General features: G+C 39.6%; 1 protein-coding gene across 1 annotated transcript in view; it reads right to left on the bottom strand.

Moving 5' to 3' along the window:
- Window positions 1-6669: 6669 nt before the first annotated feature.
- dennd3a (DENN/MADD domain containing 3a) overlaps window positions 6670-24364 on the bottom strand; it is a 32886-nt gene continuing 15191 nt past the window's right edge. Inside the window, exons 12-30 of the mRNA XM_080862416.1 lie at window positions 24047-24202; window positions 23825-23921; window positions 23628-23731; window positions 21983-22182; window positions 21745-21904; window positions 21389-21545; window positions 20654-20876; window positions 18880-18959; window positions 18319-18498; window positions 18030-18200; window positions 16882-17011; window positions 16610-16717; window positions 14025-14122; window positions 12166-12320; window positions 11479-11545; window positions 11329-11401; window positions 11104-11222; window positions 10868-11005; window positions 6670-8852 (exon numbers count right to left, since the gene is read on the bottom strand). Of these exons, the coding sequence (XP_080718542.1) occupies window positions 8658-8852; window positions 10868-11005; window positions 11104-11222; window positions 11329-11401; window positions 11479-11545; window positions 12166-12320; window positions 14025-14122; window positions 16610-16717; window positions 16882-17011; window positions 18030-18200; window positions 18319-18498; window positions 18880-18959; window positions 20654-20876; window positions 21389-21545; window positions 21745-21904; window positions 21983-22182; window positions 23628-23731; window positions 23825-23921; window positions 24047-24202 (2611 nt within the window). The 3' untranslated portion in view covers window positions 6670-8657. The remainder of the gene's footprint in view (window positions 8853-10867; window positions 11006-11103; window positions 11223-11328; window positions 11402-11478; window positions 11546-12165; window positions 12321-14024; window positions 14123-16609; window positions 16718-16881; window positions 17012-18029; window positions 18201-18318; window positions 18499-18879; window positions 18960-20653; window positions 20877-21388; window positions 21546-21744; window positions 21905-21982; window positions 22183-23627; window positions 23732-23824; window positions 23922-24046; window positions 24203-24364) is intronic.

The following is a 24364-nucleotide window of genomic DNA, read 5'->3' as shown; positions in this document are numbered from 1 at the left end:
ACAAAACGTACTCGTTTTCTGTATGACTGTATGACTTTTCCAGTCTCTCGCATCATTGCGGTGGAAATTTGCCCCACTCTTCTTTAGAGCATTACTTGGAGTTCATTGAGAGATCCAGGGATTAGTTTATAAACAGTTCTTATAAAGTCCTCCACAGCTTTTCAGTCAGGCTGAGGTCTGGCTTAGAGGGGTGCATTGGAACAGCTTCGATCATTGTGCTGTTGCATGCCCCAGTTTCAGTCAAGCTTTAGTTATTAGACAAACGGCCTCACATTCAGTGTGTGAATGTGTGTGTGAATGGGTGGATGACTGGATATGTAAAGCGCTTTGGGGTCCTTAGGGACTAGTAAAGCGCTTTATAAATACAGGCCATTTACCATTTACATTTGACTCTACACGGAGTGCAGAATTATTAGGCAAGTTGTATTTTTGAGGAATAATTTTATTATTGAACAACAACCATGTTCTCAATGAACCCAAAAAACTCATTAATATCAAAGCTGAATGTTTTTGGACGTAGTTTTTAGTTTGTTTTTAGTTTGAGCTATTTTAGGGGGATATCTGTGTGTGCAGGTGACTATTACTGTGCATAATTATTAGGCAACTTAACAAAAAACAAATATATACCCATTTCAATTATTTATTTTTACCAGTGAAACCAATATAACATCTCCACATTCACAAATATACATTTCTGACATTCAAAAACAAAACAAAAACAAATCAGCGACCAATATAGCCACCTTTCTTTGCAAGGACACTCAAAAGCCTGCCATCCATGGATTCTGTCAGTGTTTTGATCTGTTCACCATCAACATTGCGTGCAGCAGCAACCACAGCCTCCCAGACACTGTTCAGAGAGGTGTACTGTTTTCCCTCCTTGTAAATCTCACATTTGATGATGGACCACAGGTTCTCAATGGGGTTCAGATCAGGTGAACAAGGAGGCCATGTCATTAGTTTTTCCTCTTTTATACCCTTTCTTGCCAGCCACGCTGTGGAGTACTTGGACACGTGTGATGGAGCATTGTCCTGCATGAAAATCATGTTTTTCTTGAAGGATGCAGACTTCTTCCTGTACCACTGCTTGAAGAAGGTGTCTTCCAGAAACTGGCAGTAGGACTGGGAGTTGAGCTTGACTCCATCCTCAACCCGAAAAGGCCCCACAAGCTCATCTTTGATGATACCAGCCCAAACCAGTACTCCACCTCCACCTTGCTGGCGTCTGAGTCGGACTGGAGCTCTCTGCCCTTTACCAATCCAGCCACGGGCCCATCCATCTGGCCCATCAAGACTCACTCTCATGTCATCAGTCCATAAAACCTTAGAAAAACCAGTCTTGAGATATTTCTTGGCCCAGTCTTGACGTTTCAGCTTGTGTGTCTTGTTCAGCGGTGGTCGTCTTTCAGCCTTTCTTATCTTGGCCATGTCTCTGAGTATTGCACACCTTGTGCTTTTGGGCACTCCAGTGATGTTGCAGCTCTGAAATATGGCCAAACTGGTGGCAAGTGGCATCTTGGCAGCTGCACGCTTGACTTTTCTCAGTTCATGGGCAGTTATTTTGCACCTTGGTTTTTCCACACGCTTCTTGCGACCCTGTTGACTATTTTGAATGAAACGCTTGATTGTTCGATGATCACGCTTCAGAAGCTTTGCAATTTTGAGACTGCTGCATCCCTCTGCAAGATATCTCACTATTTTTGACTTTTCTGAGCCTGTCAAGTCCTTCTTTTGACCCATTTTGCCAAAGGAAAGGACGTTGCCTAATAATTATGCACACCTGATATAGGGTGTTGATGTCATTAGACCACACCCCTTCTCATTACACAGTTGCACATCACCTAATATGCTTAATTGGTAGTAGGCTTTCGAGCCTATACAGCTTGGAGTAAGACAACATGCATGAAGAGGATGATGTGGACAAAATACTCATTTGCCTAATAATTCTGCACTCCCTGTAGAATACTTTGGTATAGCAGAGGAGTTCGTGATCAACTCAGCGACTGCAAGGTGTCCAGTTCCTGTACACAGATCACCATCCCTCGACCACCGTGCTTAACAATTGGTTTTTGCCAATGTGCTGTGGGTGGTTTTCACCAAAATTGCTGCTGTGCACTTTGGCCAGACATCTGCACTTTGGTCTCATCTGTCCAAAGGACCTTGTTCCAGAAGTCTTCCAGAAGCTTCCATGTTCCTTTCAGAAAGTAAAAGAGGCTTTCTCCTTGCAATCCTTTCAAACAAGCCCACAGACCTCCAGGTTTGGGTCAATGCATAATGTATAACATCCTTGTATTAAAATCCAGTTTTATAAAGAAGAAAAAAGAAGAAAATAAAACGAACTGCTGGAAACCAGTTTTCCCTATTTATTGTGCAGCCTAATAAGGAGCAGTTGGCCTCAAAACATCTAATTTGTTTTGGGCACTAAGTATGAGAAAGCTGGATCCCTGCAGTTTGTAAGTTTTAAATTTATTGTTTCAGTATTATTGCTTTTTTTTCTTTCTTTCTTTCATATAAAATTTCAAATGCAAATGAATGTGAGGACAAATATAGTGACAACAGCAACATCATAAAGGCAAAAGTGATGGTTATAAAGGAGTAAACAGAAATGTTAAATTTGCTCTCTCTTCATGGCTACAACATTAGGGGAAAACTCACACACCACAGCATCCCCTTGAAATCAGGACCTCAGTTATAACAGATTGTTTTTATGTCATTTCATTGATTATTCTAAGACCATCGTCTAAATTCTAGCAATGTTAACTTTGGCTTCACTTTCTTGCTGAAAGGTCAAATTAAATAAGCTCCATATTCACACCTTTGGAAAGGTAAATAGGCCTGTTGATTTGGGAGGGAAGGTTAACAAAAGTGCTTATATATTAACATAATTTAGATACGAAATGATTGATGCCTCGTTTTCTGTCTGGGACTTTTAAACATGAAAAATCCAATCAAAAGGAAATTTCTCATAAAATCAGTAAAACTCATGAAGCTGACAAAGCAATATCCATGGTTATGCGTTGCTAACTGTATCGCAGGATTTTCAGGGGACAAATTTCCTTTAAAAAGGCTCTGATATTACACTGTAATAAATGATGAACTACTAAGACATGCATTTTATTGTTGAATGCAACCCCCCCCCCCCCCCCAATCCAAAAAACCACCCATTCTAATATACAGTAACATTTTCCCTCCTGAGTTTCCCTCATTTGTGCTTTTCACATTCATTGTTTCAAAAAGAAAAGACAGACACTGTGGTGCAGAGCTGTAACTCACACAGAGCCATTAGCTATATTTTATTTATTTTCTGTTGATGGAGATTGTTTTCCAAAAAGAAGTGTCACTATCATATTGCAAAGCTGTAAATCCATCATTTCACTTTCAGTTGTGCTTAAGTGCTGCAGACCAAGCAGATTTGAAGTTAGTTAAATTAGTCATTTGCAGTCAGCTGACTGGGGCTGCTAACAATTTATATACAATTAAGCAGGCTGCTTGAATCCTTGACATCTCATCAGTTATGAAAATTGCTGCCAGTTGAATCAATTAGTCAGCTAATCTATGGCTTGTTTACATCATTAACACCTTATGAAATGCAACATGTATATGATTGATTAAAACAAAAACAGCTCTAAAAGTATCATGGTGCAATTGTAGCTTTAAAAAAGCAGCTTAAATTCTGTTTAAACTTAAGAAACCAGAGTTACTAAAACAAACACACTGTATTATTTTACAGGCGACTCCATGAGCAGAGCTCCCGTCCTCCAAAGTTTAACCCTCTGAGGTCAAGGCCGTCATCAATGACGGCCCAAAAGCTGACCCCTAACCGTAACTGTAACCATACTTAACTGAAGACATGCAAACATGATGCTTTTAGAAATAATGTAAACCAATGAGTCAGTACTGTAAATGTTTTTTTCTGTGAATATGTGTTTTAAATATTGTATTCGTTGTAGTCATTATTAATAAATGTGTAGAAATAGGTCCCAACAGAGGAGCTATTTACTTCTGTTTGAGTGAAGTTTGCAAAAACTAAACCGACTAGTTGTTACAGAAAACATAAAATCACGTCTCGCTTGAACTCTATGACCTGCTGTATCTCAAGACCCCGTTTATAGACTCAAAAATGCAGTCTTGCTAATCTTACTGTGACTTATGTGGCTCTGCATAAACGCTGTTTACATGTTAAAGCAATGTAAGTTGTCTGACATGAAAAAATATTGTCCCACCCTCAAAGCAGTGTCTTCTTACTGTTTTAAAGTGGACAATGGTCAGCTGGCAAAAAATTCTGCTGAGCATTGAACTGTTGTCTGTTCAAACCACAGACAACGTCAACATTTTTTTTCAGCTGTCCCATATATACAGAACATGTCCTTCCCCCTGAAACCCACAGCGTAAAGACTAAACACAAGACAAGGAACTCAAGGAACAGGTTATATTCTTTACAAACAGTCATTTAATATGTTTATGCTGTTAATGCTTTCAATAAGCAAGGGTACTGAAAATGCCCCTTTTCCATGTACAAGGTGCCCAAGCCAAATCTAGAACCAGTTCCACACATTCCCACTGACAAAACTACAGTTAGCACAAACGTGTTGGGCCCAGCTATGAATTGTTGACTCAGCAGTTATGTTCTTTCCACAGAAATGTGCCCAAGTTATCCTAACGCTGCGTAGCATTCAGTTTTCATTTCCTGTGAAATGCAGGCTGGTTTTCAAAAGGCACAAATGGCTCTGCATCAGCACCGCATCGATGGGGAAACAGGCCAAAGAGAGATCATATTGCCACTATATTAGCATCTCTTCATTGGCTCACTATCAAATCCAGAATTGAATTCAAATTTTTTCTCCCTATATGCAAAGCCTGAAAACTTTAAGCTATCAAAGACCTTACACTATCATATTTGTTATATTATCATGTTATTATAGAGCACTTTGCTCTAAGACTGCATGCTGGCTTGTGTTTCAACAAGCTTTGAAGAGCCCCTCTCCAGTAGACCCAGCTCCCAAGGTGGATTCAGGAGACAGACGCATTGTCTCCTTTTAAAATTAGCCTTCAAAATTTCTTTAACCCGGGCTTAACCCTTGCTGCTGTAACACTTCTATGGGCTCAGGCTGCTGGGATACTCCCTCTTTATCACATGCGGTGCATTTGTTGTGTATGCCACATTCACATGCATGTCCACATTTTCTCTTCTTCCTGCTGCGGTTGCAGTTTACCGTTTCTCTTTCTCCCCACTCCAGTCAGCCGATGCAGGCAGCTGCTCCACCCTGAGCCTAGATCTGCCGGGGCTTTCGTCCTCTTTAAAGGGGTTTTTTCCCCACACTGTTGCCAAATGTTGTGTAGACTTTTTAATATAAAAAAGGTATAAGGTATCTTGACGTTAATCGTGTGTTTTGATGCTGTATAAATTAAACTGAAAAGAAGGCAATTTAAAAAAAAAGAATGGAACATTAAGGGCATGACTCATTATGTTGAAGGGTGCTGTTTGGACAACAACTACAGAGGTATTGCCTATTTTATATATAACAGAGAGTTAAAAGAAGATGAATAAAACATGCATGTCAGCATTAGCTGATAAATTCTTAATAAAGGCATCAGGAACTTCTCTATAGCATTATAGCACAGACTACTGTGCCTTTGTATGTTAAAGTGCAGCACAAACAGTTGTGTTTTCCTTTTCCTGAAGTAAAAGTTTATGGATTAAAGGAAACTGATTAAAAGCTGCAGGAGGCACAGAAAACAACTTATCATGTACTGTGCTGAGGCATTAGTGGACCTGCATGGTGAGAGATTAACAGCTGCTTATGGCTTTATGTTACAAAACAATGTCAAACACACACACAAATACAACTGCACGCAAGTGCATATAACACAGTGTTCTGAGTATTAGAAAGGATTTTCAGAGAAGCCTCGTTGTAAAAACACCTTGGCAAACTCCACAGGGAGGTCATTCACATAACAGCAGCCTTGCAGGGATTCAGTGTTTTGCTCAAGGACACTTGAGCAGGGTGGACCCAGTCTGCTGTACCTTTGTTACTGCAGGTCTCCCACCCTGCAGCCTAAGCAGGGATTGAGCCAGGAGTCAAATAGCCTCTTTGTTTTCTGAACAGTTTTACACTGCAGACCTGAAATTATCAACCGGTTTTTATTCTTTTAATCTTGGGGTAATAGTTGCTAGTTGCATGTTTGTCAGTGTGATGAGTTTATATTTATTGAAATAAAAATAAATTCTACTCCAAGTAAAACAACTTAAATTGGTGATTGAAAATTAAAATGTCATTTATACTGATTTCAAACGTTTTACAAGCAATTATTAGTTCACAGGGGAAACAAGCAGGTTATGTGTGTCTGAACTGTGTTAATGTCGCTAACTCTAAACTATGAACCTCCACTTCATCAAGCCTCAGGCTTTACCCAATATGAACTTGGTATCAAATTGCGCCCTCTTCTGACGAACTCTAGAAAGTGCAAAATAAACAGTTTTGCAAACAGTATGCAGGTCGAGATTTGCGCAGTAACAAATCATTACACTGGTTAGACGACAAAGCCAACTGAACTAATAGAGCAATAGTTTGTGAGTCCGAGAAACCACTCAGGATTGATCAGCAAACAGCATTTTTTATTATTTGGATTTAGTTCAAAAGAAAGACGCAAAGTCAGAGGAGTCTTAAATTGTTTTTTCATTAAGTATTTATTGTTGTCCATCCTGTGAACCATCCTTCTAACTGAGCAGAAAGTACACTGAAGCTTCGGTTTGCTGAGAATAAAAACAGACTTGAGGTTTCCTTTAATAAGTGTACTGACTGTCAGTTTTAAAAAAAAGAAAAAGAAAAAAAGAGAATATGTACATTTTCATGCTTGTGCAAAAGCAAAGGTTGCAAAGGTATAAATACAATGGCTGAGTTGTCATTCGTTTAATTTACAACATCGTCATGTGTCGCAGTTATATACAGAGTATAAATACAAGAGTAAAGGACAAGTTTAACCTTCAGTTTGAACCTCAGATGACAAAATGTAAAAATAGTTCTGTGAACCAGAACCACTGATGATGAAGTTGGCTTTAGTTTTATAATACACTTAATAAACGCTTAAAACTCTTAATGTTCTCTATGTGTGAGACACTTTCTCCAGTTCCACTAAGTTAATATAAATAATGCTACTATTAAAACAACACCGAGTTGAAAGCCATCTTAAAATCACAAAATATAAATATATTATAACATGCGTGAAACATTTTATAGCCTCTGGTTTTGATTTAACCTAATAAATATCTGAATGTTTAATATCTGTAAGGCACCGCGTGAACAGGAATTTTGACCTTTCGGTTGGTTAATCTTCTTGAACAGCAGCCTGCCAAAGAGAAAACTGTTAAACTGCTCTGAAAATAAACAGACTAGATGCCTCTGTACACTGAGCATGCTCGAGGTCTAATGCTGAAGTCCAAGTTTGTATGTCAAGTTCAACCTGTAGATCAAAACGATGCAGCATCGTGACACAACTTCCTATTTGTCGTTGGTTTTGATTGGCTATAATAGACTGAAAATCTTTGGAAAAGAAAAAAAATCTATACAATGACTTTGGTAAAGCTTGGTTTGCAGTCCACTTGTGTGAATTCTGGATAAAGTTTACGGGGAAAATCTAATGTGATAGATTTTTTCAGCTTGATCCAAAGAAACCCAATGCTAACTCCTTTGTAATTTGTCACAAACATGTGCAACTCTGACTTTCAAGTGGCTACATAGTGTTAAAAACCCAGAAAACAATAAAATGGTTCCTTCATTTACCCATACTCCACCTGCTTGGCAATTTTATGGGAAATTGGCCAGTTGGTTTCTACATAATCCTCCTGATAGAGGGAAAAACTACAAATACATAACTTCCTTCACAAAGATTTAAAAAAAAAAAAATTAAAGGAAAAACTTTGTCCAACAATGGAAAAATATCTCTTACTGTTGACATACTGTACAGTTAGCCCCTATTTTATTACCTGTTCAAACATATTCCAGCTGCTGCAGATCCTCTGACCCACACCTGAGTGTCGATCAAGTTTAAGCCCAGTTCCCACCATTGCGTATCATCATATTTCCTGTCCATTAAAGCATCCCCTTCATCAAAATAATCTTCTATCGGGGCTTTCCCACTGTGATGGTGAAATCTTCAACCGCAGTTTTGTTTTCGGGGTATTCTGACTCCTCTGAGCTGCAGACACTAACGTCAAAAACACGGTTGGAGGTATGGCTCAGTCACACGCTGTTACCACATGTGTGTTCGCACTTACATAAACACTAAATGTGTTCAAAACCTTCATTAAAGTGAACTTTGATGCATTTTGGATTGAAAAATTATCCAGCAGAACATGAGCTCACTTTCCCTCTTTCAGTCTTGAGTTTTCCTTCATTAAATGATAAAATAAGTTCTGTTAGTATTTCTAATCTTAACTTCATAGAAGACAGGAGAAGCTGCCCGGGTTGGTCATACTTCATGTAGACTTTGAGCTTCTTTGCATTCCTTCATATCCCGGTGATGCAGATTGCTTTTCTCCTTGCTGTGCTTTCCAAATATGGATCTTCCCTTCATTATCCAGGATTTGTTTGAACAGAGGGAATTCAGTGAGAACTTGCACTCTGACTATAAAACATCATTTCAGTCCTTCTGCCTCTTTACTCCACCTTCCAGATGGCGATCTTCCCATCATGTTTTCCAGCTCCACTGAGGACGTAGCGGTCCTCAGCTGAGCACAGCCCTGTCACTTTGTCGGTATGGCCGTGAAGCTCCTTCAGGACCTGGTACCGCTCTGTGTCCAGGATGTAAACCTTCCCTTTGGTTGAACTGCGACCCATGCCGCCAACCCACACCTACACAGCAAAGAGGTTAGTTAATTTGGTTAAATGTCAAATAGTTTCTCAAGCATCAGTTAAGATTAACATTCGTTAACAACCGGGGGAAAGTGGGGTAAGATGAGCAGGTGGGGCCAAATTCATCCTAAAGAATTATACACTAATTTTTCAGTTTTTGCTAGCAAAGGAGCAGTCTTAGATAACATGTGACATCACGTGTCACAGCTGAGACCAAAGTGGAGGCGCTTAGCTATAATGCACAGGTGAAAACTAAACACAGCATGTGAGCACAGACACCTCATACCAACTGTGAAACATGGTGATTTGGGCTTGTTTTGCATCGCCAGGACTTGGGTACCTTGCAGTCTTTGCAGCTGACCACAAAATTCTGTGTATGCCAAAGTATTCCAGAGTCAAATGTGAGGCCGACAGTCTGACAGCTAAAGCTTAGCTGAAACTGTCGTGCACCAATACAATGATCAAAGGTGCACAAGAATTAATTAACATTAATTAATGTTGAGGAATTTAAGTACTTGGGAGTGCTACTAGACTCTAAATTATCCTTTAAAAAACACATTAAAAAAAAGTAGTGAAAACTGTAAATGTTAATATACAGAACTTTAGACATATCCGCACATCATTAACAGACACAGCAGCGATTACATTCCTGCACTCAATGATACTGGCTCATATTGAATATTGTATTACAAGTTGGTCCTATACGAGCTCTGCTGCTACTGGGCCAATTGAAGTGTGCTACAAAAGAGCATTGAAAATATTAGATAAAAAAAAACCTTTTTCATATCACCATTGTCAAATTTTAGAAAAATACAAGTTTTTAAATTTTACTAATTTCAAATTATATCTGCCTGTCTAATATACAAAGTTATATATGGTCTGGCGCCTCCACCAATGAGTGATTTTATTAAACAAAAGTCTAGCAGTGTTGCCGGGTCTCGACTGACTCGAGCCACTGTTAGAGGTGATTGTGAACTGGCATTCAGGCGGACCACCTTTTCACAGAATGCTCTGTCATATCAGGGAGTGAGCTTCTGGAATAGTCTTCCACTGTCAGTGAGGGAAAGTACAAGTCTACCCATCTTTAAGAGTCACTTAAAAGGGCGGCTGAGGGACACACAAACATGTAATCATGTTTAATAATCATGTTTTATATTGGACGGGAAAAAGAGTTAGTGTATTACAAAAAGGGAAACAACTGTTAGTGCAATGGGTGAACGCAATATCACGACGGTCAGGGCATATACAATACTGGGTTTGTGCAATATAATTGATGTGTTTCCGTTATTGTTATCTATACTGTCCTCTGTGTCCACTCTCCTTGTCATTGTTTGTTCTAGTATAATGTGATCACTGTTTTTGTCCTTGTCACATGACCTGTAAATAGTGTCTCTGTATGTTTTTACTAACTTGTGTTTAACACCAACCTGCCAGAGGGTCTGCAGATGGAAATTAGCCCAAGGCTATAATCTGGCATATTTACATTTGTTAAAATGTTCATTAATATGTATTGCCCCTCTTTCTAAAAATAAACTTGAAGTCGCTGAATGTCATTAACTTTTTATGGTGAATGGATGGGGGCTTTGTGTGGATGGAGCTTTGCTCCTCATAAGGGCAAGTAGACTGAAGGACCCCTTTATCTGTGCCTTATATTGTTTTTAATGATCTGCTTCTGCTGCTATGGTTTGAATAACAACTAAGATCCTGAAGCCGCATTATACCCATTTTATTCTTGTGTTGTATTCATGATTGAAAGGTTAACTTCACTGAAAGATTTCTTACATTGCCCCACTCTCCCCTAAGCTCCTATTGCAACTAGTTAACTTCTCTTAGAATTTAACAAATTAAAGAAGGACTAAAACAAATAAAAATAAAACAAAAACATTGTATTTTGAATGTTCAAATGTGAAAAATTAGCACTTCTGAGACTCACTGATTATCATATTAACATCAACCATAAAAATAAGAATATTTTCCATATTGCTCTGTACGTGTGCGTGCGTGTGTGTATTAACCTGGTTTTTAACTTTAATTATGCAGTAGCATCCGGTGCAGTCCTGTAGGGTGATGCGGTGGAACGGTTTGCTGCAGTCTTTAATGTGCCAAATAGACACCTCTCCAGAATCTGCACACACACTCCACATTTCCTCCCGCTGACACAAACACATCAGGTGAAACGGGGTCACTCTTACAAAATGAAAATACATTTATTAAAGGAAAACAATATTAAGAGCAAAATGTGTGTTTGTACCTCTGGTAAGATCAGAGCACAGCTGAAAGTAGTTGTGGAGCCTTTTTGTTGTTCTGGTAAATTCATGCAACGTTTTAATGAACCATTCCTCCACACCTCCATTATCCTGTCTCTGGAGCCTTAAACCAGACCAGAGGGAAAGACGGAAAGAGAGGGTATTCACTTTACATCATCAAAGTCTCAGATTTTCCATTTTTCCAACTGTCCAGTGTGAAGGAAACTTACAACACCAAAGCGTGCCGCTGCAGCTGTAAATGGACTGCAGACGGCTGCAGGAGAGGCGGAAGTGCTTCTTCACCTGAAGGAAAAGGAAAAGTCAAACAAGCTGAAAGAGAAATGCAAACAGGTGTGAACAATGGTTGATATTAAACCAACCTGCAATGTGGAGACATCCCACGCCATGACTGTCCCCTCTGCACTGCAGGAGTATGCCACCTTTTGGCTGAAGAACAAAGCAGGCTGGTAAGATTATTTTTAATGTACATTTCAAGAACAGAGTGGATTAATCACAAACATTTCCATTCCTTGAATACAACTTTAATTACCTAACAATAATGATAATACTGCTGAAACAACCAGTCGACTTATGATATTGTTATTCATCTGAATAAGAATAGTATACAAGTTCAAGAAATTCATCAAACAAATTGAATGCTTTTATATTGCTGATGGCTTATTTGCTGTTTTTCTTAACTTTCTGTTTCAAAGTTCATTTCTTTAAACTGCGAATTTATAACTGAAATTATTAACTGTTTGATTAGAATACACAAACAGAAACTGGGTGTTCCCTCGATCAGAAGTTGGTACTCATACATATCATATTGGCAGTGATGAATAAACTTCTTTATAAAGCCTCCATGAGAATACTGGAGGTTTAAGGGTCGAAACAGCAGAGTGACAGCAAGAACAGCACATTAGAATGAGAGAGGAGACAATTTGCAGCTTTAGCAGAAAATCTGGGAAGGTGTGTTCGGTATGTGATGTGAGGGCAGTGAGGCAGTGCGGCCCGAGTTGGGGGGGGGGTGATTGTGTATTTTTGTTGTGGCTGTTGTTCTGCGTTACCTGTATTTGTCTTTGTCGACCGCCAGTCCTGTGACCTCTGCCCTGTGCTCAGTCAGCTGTCTGTTACACACCATGGCCACTATGCTGATGATGTAGATCACTGAGTCCTCGGAGCCCATCCACACCTGATCTTTGTCAACCTCCAACATGCAGTTCTGAAACCAGAAACATGTTTCTGAGCACGAGTCCGCAGGTATTACAGCTTTACACATTTTTTACCTGGATCTTCAAAATCTTCTACCTGGGTAACAAAAAAACCAACAACTCAGTCAATTAATTCTAAAGCTCCTTTCAGCTGCTCCCACATTCACAATGGGGTCGCCACAGCAGGTGTCTTTGCATATTTTTAAATGTCAGAAGCTCTTCCAGCTGAGCTGCTAAGAGCTTCATGCAGGACGCAATACTCAGCATGTCCACTAGGCGGCAAAATTGTTCTAATAAACTACTGAAACACTACCTGACAAACATTACTTCTAATATCAAGTACCTCTGTGTTACAGAATGTGCAAATAGACTTGGAAGTTACAGCTAAAAATTATCAATAGAAAAAATGTTTAAATTACTTTGTCTACAATAATTTCATGATATTTTCTCAACAGCTGTTTTCACGCTGCTGGTGAAAGTTAGAAATCGTCATGCCAGTGTTTTATAAGTGAAAACACATACTCCGCCCATCTCTGTCTCACACTTCCAACATATTTCATGTAACTGAACTGCACAGTTGAAGTAAGGGTTAGACTTAAGAAGTGTCTTAAAACCTCACAAATCCTTTCTCCTGGAGAAAATGTTTATGAAGCTCGACCACTGGCTGGTGCTTTCAACCCTCCAGCCAGCTATCACTGGAAAATGCTTTGTTCTTTGAGGGAATGTAAACTATTCAAAACACACCATGGATTCCCTACAAACATGAGATTTCATTTTGAAAGATAATGTTTGAAGTGAAGCCAGAGAAGGAGAAACAAAAACCACTTAATATATATACTTAATATGTACCTGATGTCTGTGGTGTGCTTATCTGCTGATTTAGTTCAGCGATGAGCAACCATCTGGCCAGGTGTTTTTATTTAGTGGTGGAAAAAAGACTACTAGCAGAGGTTTAGAGAAGCCAGTTTAACATGTAGAGGCTTAACTGTGTGAAAGGATCAAATTTGAATATTTACTACTGCTTTTTTGGGTCTTTTCTTTTGATTTTCATGCATAGCACAGTAGTGCAGTCTATGGCACTGTTATATCACAGCAAGACAGTCCCAGGTTCAAATCCACTGACACAACTGGTCAGTGGATTTGAACTGTGTGGAGTTGGAAAGTTTTCCCTCTCCCTCCAATACTCCAGCCTCCTCCCACAATCCAAAGACATGCAGGTTAGGCTAACTGGTGACTCCATGTATGAATCTGGTCAGGAATGCCTGACTGCCTGTGTGTTTTAGCCCTTAGTCAAGCAACGTGTCCATAGCGTACCCCTCCTTTTTGCCTTGTCACATCTGGGACAGGCATCAGCCAACCCATATAACTGAATACAAATATTTTCATGAATAAAAATAAAATTGTAACTGTGTTAAGAGTGGACCTGCAATGTTCATTTCCAGCTCCATATTGTATTGACATTTACATTAGAGCTTAACTGTTGTAGTTCTAAAGTTTACAGTTTAAAAAAAAATCTATTTCATTCGTTGTCTTAAACAAGATGTTTTAGCTTTCTTCTGATTGGTTGCTCCTTCGAAATAAAGTTTTGAACGGCAGATGGGTGGAGTTTTTGCACTGATAACCGGAGTCATGCACCAGACGTTAAGTAAAAATGTCTGGAAACAATCATTTAGAGCAGTCTGAGCCTGATTATTCGTTTCATGTGTTCCTCTCACCAGTCTAGCATTCCCAACATGGCAGGTGTGTGTGAGGGACCAGCTGGAGGCATCAAACACCATCACCTTCCCCTTATTTACCGATACCCATAGTTGACCTGAAATAGAACACACACACACACACACACACACACACACACACACACACACACACACACACACACACACACACTTTATCAGTTATTTCTCAACACCCTATCATTACACTTGGCCTGCAGTGAATATTACTTATACAGATTTCTGTCTTCTACTCCAGAGGCTACTTAGGAGTTTTCTTCCAGCAGTGTGAAGGGAAGCACTTCATGTCAATGTTATTTTGCAGCTCGACTCCACCCAACCAAACCAACGGTCAGATTTCTCCCAACGGATTCAGCACTTTTAAAAAATGCCCCAGCTCATGGAGAAGAAAAAAAAAGTAACATCCTGTGTTTTTACTTCAAGGAGCAGAAAAGGGCAGTGGAACAGAAGGTAAGAGGACTTATGAAGTGAAAAAGTTAGAAAAAGAAAAAAGTGTGGTGAGAACAGAGGGGAGAGGAGAGGGGGTGTGAACCGGATCTGTGCCAGGAACTCAATTCAGTGACCTATATTCAAACCGGAGAGGGAGAAAGAGTCCGAGAGGGCCGGGGAGGGAGGACCTGAATGGCCAGATTTGTTCTTTTTCACCAGCAGAAATCCCAAAGAGCAGCAGACTGCTACAGAAGAACTGAAATGTGTTTGTTAATGTGTGGATCACTGAGTGTGACTGTGCTAGTGGCAGGGGTTAGTCTGCCACCAGCATGTATTTAAGTGGACCCAGATGGCTGCCTGCTGAAGGCCACTGAATGGCTCTGTGGATCTTTTTTTAAAGCTTTTCACTCACGGTCTTCCTGCCATATAATGTGCCAGGCTGTCGGTGCCCCAGGATAAAAATCAAGGATGCACTAAACAACAAAGGCCACAAATAATAACCACAATTCATAGGTGACATATTAAAGGAAGAAAAGAAATAAATAAACCACAAACTACAAGAAGATAGTTTCACTTCCTTGGCAGTTACTCTTCTATTGCTTTACACTAATATAAGGATGAATATCATTTAAAAAAAAAAGATATTCTATGTTATTTAATGTTTTTCCGGTGTGGTGGAACGCACAGTTTACTGTGTCTTCTTAGGTGTTTAAATCAGGTGACTGTGAAGGCCATAAAATGATCTGCATTCTCATCAAATCACTCATCCCTTTGGCCTGTCAGGATCAAGCCGCCAGCCAACAACAGTCCACAGGTCACGTCCAGACAGAGACTTTTATTACACAAACTCTCTTCCCCTTGTTTACAGTCAACAACTAATTAGGACAGAAAAAAACCCCTAAGGTAATTACTTAAAAAAAAACCAACCTTCTGCATAGGGCTGTGCGATATGGCCAAAATCTCATATCCCGATGTAAGAATTCTATCGTCCCGATAACGATATAAATCACAGAAATGTAACATTTTCTATAAATTATGTGAATCTCGGGCAGCTCGTCTTGCGGGAAGTGTTTCCAGCTGCGCGTCATGTAGCTGGAGTCGAGTGTTTTAACCAATGACTGTATAACAGATGCATGAAACTATACATTTTTAGACATAAGTTGTAAAGGCCGCCGTTTTCGGCGATAGACGATAGACGTTTTTATATCGTTATCCAATATATATCGTTATATCGAACAGCCCTACTTCTGCAGTCCTTACATTTCTTCATAACTTGTGTCAGTGTCTGTTCTTTATACTTCCTTTTAGAAAGAAGTAGAGTCTGCAATCTTTTTTTTTTTTTTTAATTGACAGAATTATGAGAGAAAAGAAGTACCATGAGACTTTTACACCCTGAAATATTACCAGCTTACTTTTTCAGCATGACAATGATCCCAGACCCACTGCCGACGCAATTCAAGCAAACCTTGATAAAACAAAAACAAAAAACATTTGCACACCCTCAGTCATGGCCTCCCCAGGACCCAGACAGCCCATACAGCCATTCCCGCTGCAGTTTTGTAATCACTATGTAAAGCACTTATCCTGTGCTTTCCTATGATTTCACAGCTCACAATAAAAAGAAGAGAGTCCACATATTTATGACCATTTATTTAAGAGATTGAGGAGAGGTTTCCTTCCCAGCATGTTTTTAAATATCTTGCAACTCCTTTTGCTGTTTACTGTAATATGAGACTGGGGAGGAAGTGTGGTTGAGGAACTTTATTGCATCTGCATGTTTTTTATGTCAGTGTGTGCCACAGTGATGACAGATAAACACCAGGTTGGTTTTTTTTGTGCATTAGTCAACATATATGTCAGTGCATGCGCGTTAGTGTCACAGTTAGATTGGGAAATTGCTCTGCTGCTCCAAAGAGCCAATCACATCATCGACTCCCACAATGACCAATAAAAAAGGGGAAGAGGCTGAAACTTGTTGTAACAGTGTTGATGAGAAATGATGGAGAAACTGCTCGTTTACGGGACACATTTAAAAGCTGTGTGTGTGTGTGTGTGTGTGTGTGTGTGTGTGTGTGTGTGTGTGTGTGTGTGTGTGTGTGTGTGTGTGTGTGTGTGTGTGTGTGTGTGTGTGTGTGTACCTGATGTGTAGAGAAGAACATCCACAGCCTGAGGTGAAGCAAGTTCCAGCGAAGGGTTAATTTTGTGCTTTAGTATCTCTGCAGTTGTCTTGGGAACCATCATTGGGACTGGAGACAAAGCAAAGAGAAGCAACTAACCTTAACCAGGTGATGAAAGCACAAACTCAAAGTGAAAGATTACTGTAGTCTCGATGAGTCATAAAGTTTCCAAACGGGCACAGTTTTATTACGCAAATATGTCCATAACCATAACAAAGCACATCTTTCTCTACCTTCCATCTTGATGCGGTCAAAGTAAGCCAGCTTAGAAGCAGCATAGATAGCCTTGCTGCTCTGAAGACTTCCCACTACTGCGTCCATTAATAAGGCATTGGTCAGAGCTTGCTGCATGTACTGGGGGTCCTGAGAGAAAGAGAGAGACAGAATTTTTTGTTTAAAAAAAAAACAAGCATTAGAAGGCAATGCTTATGGCTACGATCCTTATACTTTTACAAAGTTTGTAGAATACAATTTCAGCTGGTGTAAACACTCACTAATGTACTTTTGACTGATGTTCAAGGTCAACCTCAATAAGCCAGATGCCATCACCAGACCAGACATACATACAACAGCGGTTAAGTGATTTTTTTTATAATAAAAATGAATGAAAAAAAAAATGCTGATGTCACAAAGGAGAAAAAAAAATATACCAGGATAAATAGTCATCATGAGTCATACTCTCAGACTTAAAAGGCGTATACAGCAATGGCAATCCATCTCAGAGGTCATACATATATTTCAGTCTTCATAATGCATTGACCAATCAAATCAAGTCAAATTAAAGATATATGGTCACTCTTTTTCAGAATGACTATATCTTAGTTTACTAAAGATTTATGGTCTCAATAAACTTATCACACCCAAAAATACTTATATTGACATGATATACAAATAGGACAAGCTGTAAATATAGGCAATTACAACTGAAATAATCAACGATCAAACAAGATTTACATGTGACTAAGCAGTGCTGTAGATGTTTATCCTGTCAGACAAGTTGGACAGTCATCACAGGCTGCCTGACTATAGAAACTGACAATCAAAGGAAGTGAGAAATGATAATATTTTAAATAAAGAGAAGAGAACAACAGTGAGGGGGGTAAATGTGACAGACAGATATTTTACAGTTACATCTTTTGGTTTCACAAAGGAAACCCCCTGTGTTTGTTCAAGTGTGCCTATTTGTGTTCATGTATAACTGAGGGAATTTCAACCACTCCCTCACAGAAACTGACACACACTCAAACTGATGCCTGAATAAACACGAGGTATGAATAATAAACGAGCAAGGTAACTCAATAAATTTTCCTGATGAAGCTTATCATTTTCCTCTATGCTCCCTCACAGCAACACCCACACAGCCTCTTCATCACAGATTTACCTTGTGCTGGTCAGCTGTGAAGCGCCCGGCCCACATCTCCTTGACCATCAGGTTCCAAAGCTCAGTTTCCGTTTTCAAATTAGCTTCAAAAGTTTCCTTCCTTCCCCGGACACGAAGCTTCAGGCCTGGGATTCGCAGGAGCATGAAGGGAGCTGAGGAGACCTTTACTTCCTAAAACAAAAAACAAAAGTACACAAAGACAACATCTACTATAGATTGCCGTTTCAAGTCTTATCTTACTGGGCACAGCTGTATTTGTATCTCGGGATTTCTCTTCTTTTAATCTCACATCTAAATCTCGGTACTGTGCCACCTCCACGTATCCTGGCCGTCCATCCGTGAGCAGGAAGAGCCGTCGCTGAGTCATGGCGATTTTCCCCACTCCGCGGCTCGTCTTTACTGAAGACGACACCTTGAAGACGCACTCGTTGGCCTCAATGTGCTCCAAAACAGATGTTGGCAGACAAACCTTCAGATCAAACGAACACAAAAACCTGCATAAAGTGCCAATTTGTTCAACTACAGTGTAAACTATTGAAACTGGTTTCTGCCACTGAAAAAACGAAAGAATCTTTTGTCATCCATAAGTCCAAAATTTCAGGTTTTTAATCTCAGAATTTTGAGTTACCACCTCATAGATCTGAGAAAATAATTAAAAATAATTGTAATTATTTGAATTTCAAGGAAATAAACTGAAATTTTAACTTAAAGAATGGCACTTTTTCCCCATTTGCAGAAACAAAACTTAATAGTAGGTTTATAATTTAAATTATAATCTACACAGAACCGCAAATCACTGTTAATTCTCCCATCGTAATTTGTTTAAAGTAGTGTAAAGTACAGTACAGACCTCTTGTGCCTCAGCCTCAGTCTCCTTCCAGATGGTGTAAAAAACCTTGAACAAATCTGGACTGACCTGCTTCTGATGACCTGCATCAAACAAACACACACTTTCAAAACAACTGAAGAGAGTTTGTGGATAGTAGGTCTGATATATAAGTATCAGACCTACTTGGTCTGAAACAGTTTAAAACCTCATTTTAAACATCATTTAATAAAAATAATAAGTCTTTAAGTTGTCATAAACCCAGAATTGTGTCACAAACTGTCATAACTGTCGGGGCGAACGTGGCTCAGGGGGTTGGGAATCGCATCTGTAACCGGAAGGTCGCCGGTTCGATCCCTGGGCTCTCTGTCCTGGTCGTTGTGTCCTTGGGCAAGACACTTTACCCTACCGCCTACTGGTGTTGGCCAGAGGGGCCGATGGCGCGATATGGCAGCCTCGCTTCTGTCAGTCTGCCCCAGGGCAGCTGTGGCTACAACTGTAGCTGCCTCCACCAGTGTGTGAATGAATAGTGGTATTATAAAGCGCTTTGGGTGCCTTGAAAAGCGCTATATAAATCCAATCCATTATTATTATTATTATTATTATTATTATTATTATAAACAGGCATCTGCTTACTCTCTGAGTCAGCTCTGTTTCTCTTTCCAAGCATGCCTGCAGAGTGAGCGACTGCAAGTTGCAATCCCTACTGTTCTCCAACAATGGCCACATACAGTGCATCACCTCTGTGCACCCCCACACCCAACCAACCACCCAGAGAGATACGAAACTATGTTCTCACCCACTGAATCACACACAGTCACCGCCTGACTGCCTTTTTCATTTAACATCAACGCTTTCGTAACATGTTCTAAAATTACTACATAACCATGTGTTATGTTGTAGTCATTTTTATATAAACACCACTTTTTTAAGTGACTATACAACAGGAACTTATAATAGGAAACAGTAATTATAATACATTTACAATGCAAAAGGAGATCCAAATCCTGTTGATGTGACTCTGAATCTTATCCTCCGCAGTGAAAGTAGAAAGGAAAACCTGACATTAGCCTGTCACAACCTCCAACAGGATGTTATGACAGAAAAAAAAGAAAAAAAAGAAGAAAGAAAGAAAGAAAGAAAGAAAGAAAGAAAGAAGGCATTTTCCAAAATCCCAGTGTGCAGGCAAAGATAAGTTCTCACTGTAAGCTTCCTTCCTTCTTTTCCAATCACATATGTTTTAGTGACACTCTTTCCCAAATTATTATTACTACTGGAACTGAAAATCTTTACTACACACGCCAAAGCTTTAATATCTAAAACCAACACAAGAAAAATCTTAGCCAACATGAAAGTTGTCAGATCAGGGACTGTGGAACTACTTGCACCTTGTGAACTGATGCTTCTTTTACTGAAAAAGTCACCTCTGTTCCGACTGAGAACACCTCGAGTATGTGCAAAAAGTAAACAGCAAATAAAAAGAGGTCATAGGGCAACGACTGCCCAGTGAAGCTCTGGTTATGCCTTGAAAGCTGCACAGCAAATCCTTCAAGAAAGAGTGAGGTAATGTTTAACCCGAAGAATAAATATTTGCTTGGAAAAAGAGAGGAAGAAGGACAAGGACACAGGAAATATCCTGTGAGTGTGTGCATGTGTGATTTACCAATTCTGACATGCTTTAGTGAGAGAGTACAAAGCAGGCTCCGCCCCCCCCCCGAAAATTATGTGTAATTCAAATAAAAAAACCTGAGACTTCTCACAGCTTTTAGGGTAATTGGTCAAATAAATAAGTACCTACCTACAGTTAGAGCATCAAAGAGTCTCTGAATAGTTCCTTGGTCTTTAACAATGCCAGACTCCTGGACACATTTCACAAACTCCTCAAGCTGCATGTATTTTGTCGGCAGCTGGAATCTCTTTATGGCGCCTTCCTCGTGCCCGTTTCCACGGCCCGCACATTCCCGCTCCTGGTCCCTTTTGACCCGACTGATAAGCCGTTTGAGTTCTGCCTTTCTATCCGCCTGTCGGGAGATTTCAACATTATGGCAGAGGCCTTTGTTTGTTTATTTAACTGTCAGTAAGATTACACACAAACAACTAAGATGGACTTCATTTAGACTAGAAGGTGAGGCGGAAGCAGTGGACTTGCCCTTTTTTGCACCGAAAGTCATTATTGTTAAAATAATCTGCAATCACCTACTTATCCTGTGATGAGAAACTGAGTTGCTGACATGATATTTGATGCTGTTAACACCTCACAATCTTACTGAGGGTAGTTTGTAAAGAAAGAAGAAAACTATGGTTACTTAAACACAAGTATATTGTGTTTAAGTAAATCACTTTCACTTTTCCTTAACTGGGACTGACCAATATCAGGTGTCATCTTCCTGCAGACTGTTCTGGGACTGATGACTGAAACACAAGTATATTGTGTTTAAGTGGCTAAAGATGTAATTAACTAAGATGGTTCTAGGCAACAGGGTTTATATCTGCAGGGAGAGTAAAACACACAGTCATGACAACCTGAACTGACCTGTAAACGTTCAGACTCTGGCAGGGAGTCCACTAAAGACTTAACCATCTGAGAGGGAAAAATATCAGAGTCTGTCTTGTACAGACTCTGAAAGTCCTCTAATGCATCAAGACGCCTGTTGGACACAGTGTTGACCAAACCACGCAGATAATGGTACCTGAACAGAGAAATAGATGAGATGGTTAGGGATCTGACACTATATAAGGTTCAGATATTGTTAAAATGACTTAAATAGAGACATCCATCCATCCATCCAAAAATTAATACAATTTATTGAAGAAACGTGAACCTATTTCCTTGTACATTTTTATAAATTTCTACTTTATATGAGATTTCAGGTTTCTTCGTTCTCGTACCTGGCCAGTAGAGCAGACTCTTCCGGTGGTGTAGCATTAATAGCTTTCCCCAGTGAAGCAATCATGTCAGAATAATAGTTTTGGACATAGTGGTAGGCCAGCGGAGGAGGGAATTCTGGAAGACGGAAAACTTTCACTGCTTTCTTGGGGGACTTTAAACCTGAAGGGAGACAAACAAAATTAGAAACTGATTGCTACTTGGCTAAATCACTTTCACTTTTCCTTAACTGGGACTGACCAATATCAGGTGTCATCTTCCTGCAGACTGTTCTGGGACTGATGACGGGTAAAGTTTCACTGACAGACTGCACCAGATTTGGCAGGCTGGCTCCCAGCCTTTTGCTCAGCTTGTTGTCAGGGCTGCCGTATGTTCTGTAGCCAGACCTGGATAGCTCAGACATGGGAGGACGCCGGGGAGACTCCGTCATTCCACGATTCCTGAATAGAAAAATGATTGAGGCACAGATTGTGTTTTCTTTATGGTTGGTGATGACAGCAAGCAGGTGAAAGCAATTGAATCAGACAAATCTATTTATTTACAGAGGATAACGTGCATTTTTAACATGTCATTTATGACTGTAAAATCTCTATAAACAAATACCTGAATGCAAAAAAAGTCTGAGTTTTACTGACCAATCATGCTTCAGCTGGCTTTGGTTGCATACTATGTGCAAAACAGCAAAAAAGGACTACATTTGCTAAAAATCTATTCTGACATAGCTGTCAATCATATTCTATGTATTTGTCTTTTATGGTGTTTTATTTTCTATTTATATGAATTTGCAAATTATGACCAAGGACAGAAGAGGAATTTTTGGCCAACAAATCTGTTGCCTGCACTGGAAGCTTGTTATCCCCAGAGGCCAAGTCAGCAAACTAGCTGACATGTTATGCGATGACAGTAAAAACATCTCCAAAGCAAAGTATTCTAATGAAAATCCTGATTTAATGTCAATTGCAACCAGCACTGGAACAAATGCATGACCGCAACAAAAGTCATTCAATCTGGTTATTCATTATGAGTTTCATGAGTCATGAGCACCTTAGCTCTAACTTCTCGTTCCTAACCTTTGTGCGCTTGTTTTGTTAAATGATTATATTTTTAGGGCAGCAAGTAAGAACCATTTAATCTCTTTTTTAATTTATTATATATTATAACCCCAAATGCACACCTTATAGTCAAAACCCCAAGCAGATTTATATAAGACTTACATTGTCTGACCAAGACAAGAAGTCAGTGAAATGTAATTTACTGAAATAAATGATCAGTATTACCATGTAAGATGACATTCACTATTGTTTTATATCAATTTTGTGGTCCTTTTGACCAGTTTCAAAAATTTGTATGATTTGACTGATCCTCATTCAAAGAGAGTGGTGAAGTGCTGAAATACTTTAAAACAGTCTTTACTTATAGTGATTTATTTTCCCCCCTCTGGCACAAAAAGCTAAATAAATTACTAAAAAGCACTACATACACAGGCTATTCATACACTGGTATCTGCACAAAATTTTACAGCATGTGGGTCACTTTAGCAGTTAAAAAATGCAAAAATCTACATTTTACAAACTCACCCAGAGTCACTCCCCCCCAAAACCACAATTAATGATATTAATAATGTACTGCCAAAACAGCTGCTGCTCGTTTAACAGGTAGAGCAGCTCTGAGATAATCTTGGATTCAGTTTCAGCCTCTGTATGTTGCAAGGAGTACAGACAGGAAAATGCTGAGTAATGACTCACAAGTAAATTACACTAAGACAGTGGACACCTGCTGTACCTGTTTGAGAGCTACCACCTGAGATTGTTTGACGAAACGTGTAATGTTGGAACTGATTAACATTCACACTGAAACCAGTGATGACATCATGCTCTTATCATACTTGTGCATGAGATTACGTGTGTTCTGCTCCATCCGGCTGAAGGTGTCCCATTTCCTGTTTAGCCGGTCACGCAGGAATGAGTGGAAGATGTGAGTTTCTAATACCTGAGATAGCAACAAAGAGAACCGCGTAAGAGCAGTTAGCGTTTTTGTGTTTACCAGTGGGCGCTTTTTTAGTTTGTAGAGGTGGGAGTGTACCTTCTTGTAAAACAACTGGTCTGCTGGCTCCCTCGTTCTCAGAAATTCCTCGCTGTTAAAAACCCTGTGTTCATGGCTTAGGAAGTCCTGCACCCCACTGACAAAACCATCCATATACATGGAATTGAAGCAAAGAAAGAGAGGGAGAGTGATAAAATGATTTTAAATATACTCAGTTTGTAATAGTAATCATTTATTTCTATGACATTTGCAAAGCTGTACCTGAAGATGTTGACCACCAATTCTAGGGCGATATTTTGTATCTGTGTGTTGAGCCGTCTCTGCCAGTCTCTGCGTTGAGATCGCAGAGCATTAGCATCGGTTCCAGCTGCAAGATGGCACAGCTCCAGGTCAAAATGAAGCTGCAGACTCTCTGCCCTGCAAACAGACACAGACATACACACATCCCAAATATGTATTTAAAAAAAAAAAAAAAAAAGGACTTCATTTAAAAATTCACTGCCTTTGTAATTTGATTTAGGCAGTTTTTAGGGCAGCAGTTGTAACATTTAGTTCAAAAGCTGGTGTGATTCGAGCTGA

This window comes from Rhamphochromis sp. 'chilingali' (genome assembly GCF_963969265.1).
Source record: "Rhamphochromis sp. 'chilingali' genome assembly, chromosome: 17".
In the NCBI taxonomy this organism is placed as follows: domain Eukaryota; kingdom Metazoa; phylum Chordata; class Actinopteri; order Cichliformes; family Cichlidae; genus Rhamphochromis; species Rhamphochromis sp. 'chilingali'.
The sequence above is the reverse complement of the archived record's forward strand: the minus strand, read 5'-3'. Positions and strand labels throughout refer to the sequence as shown.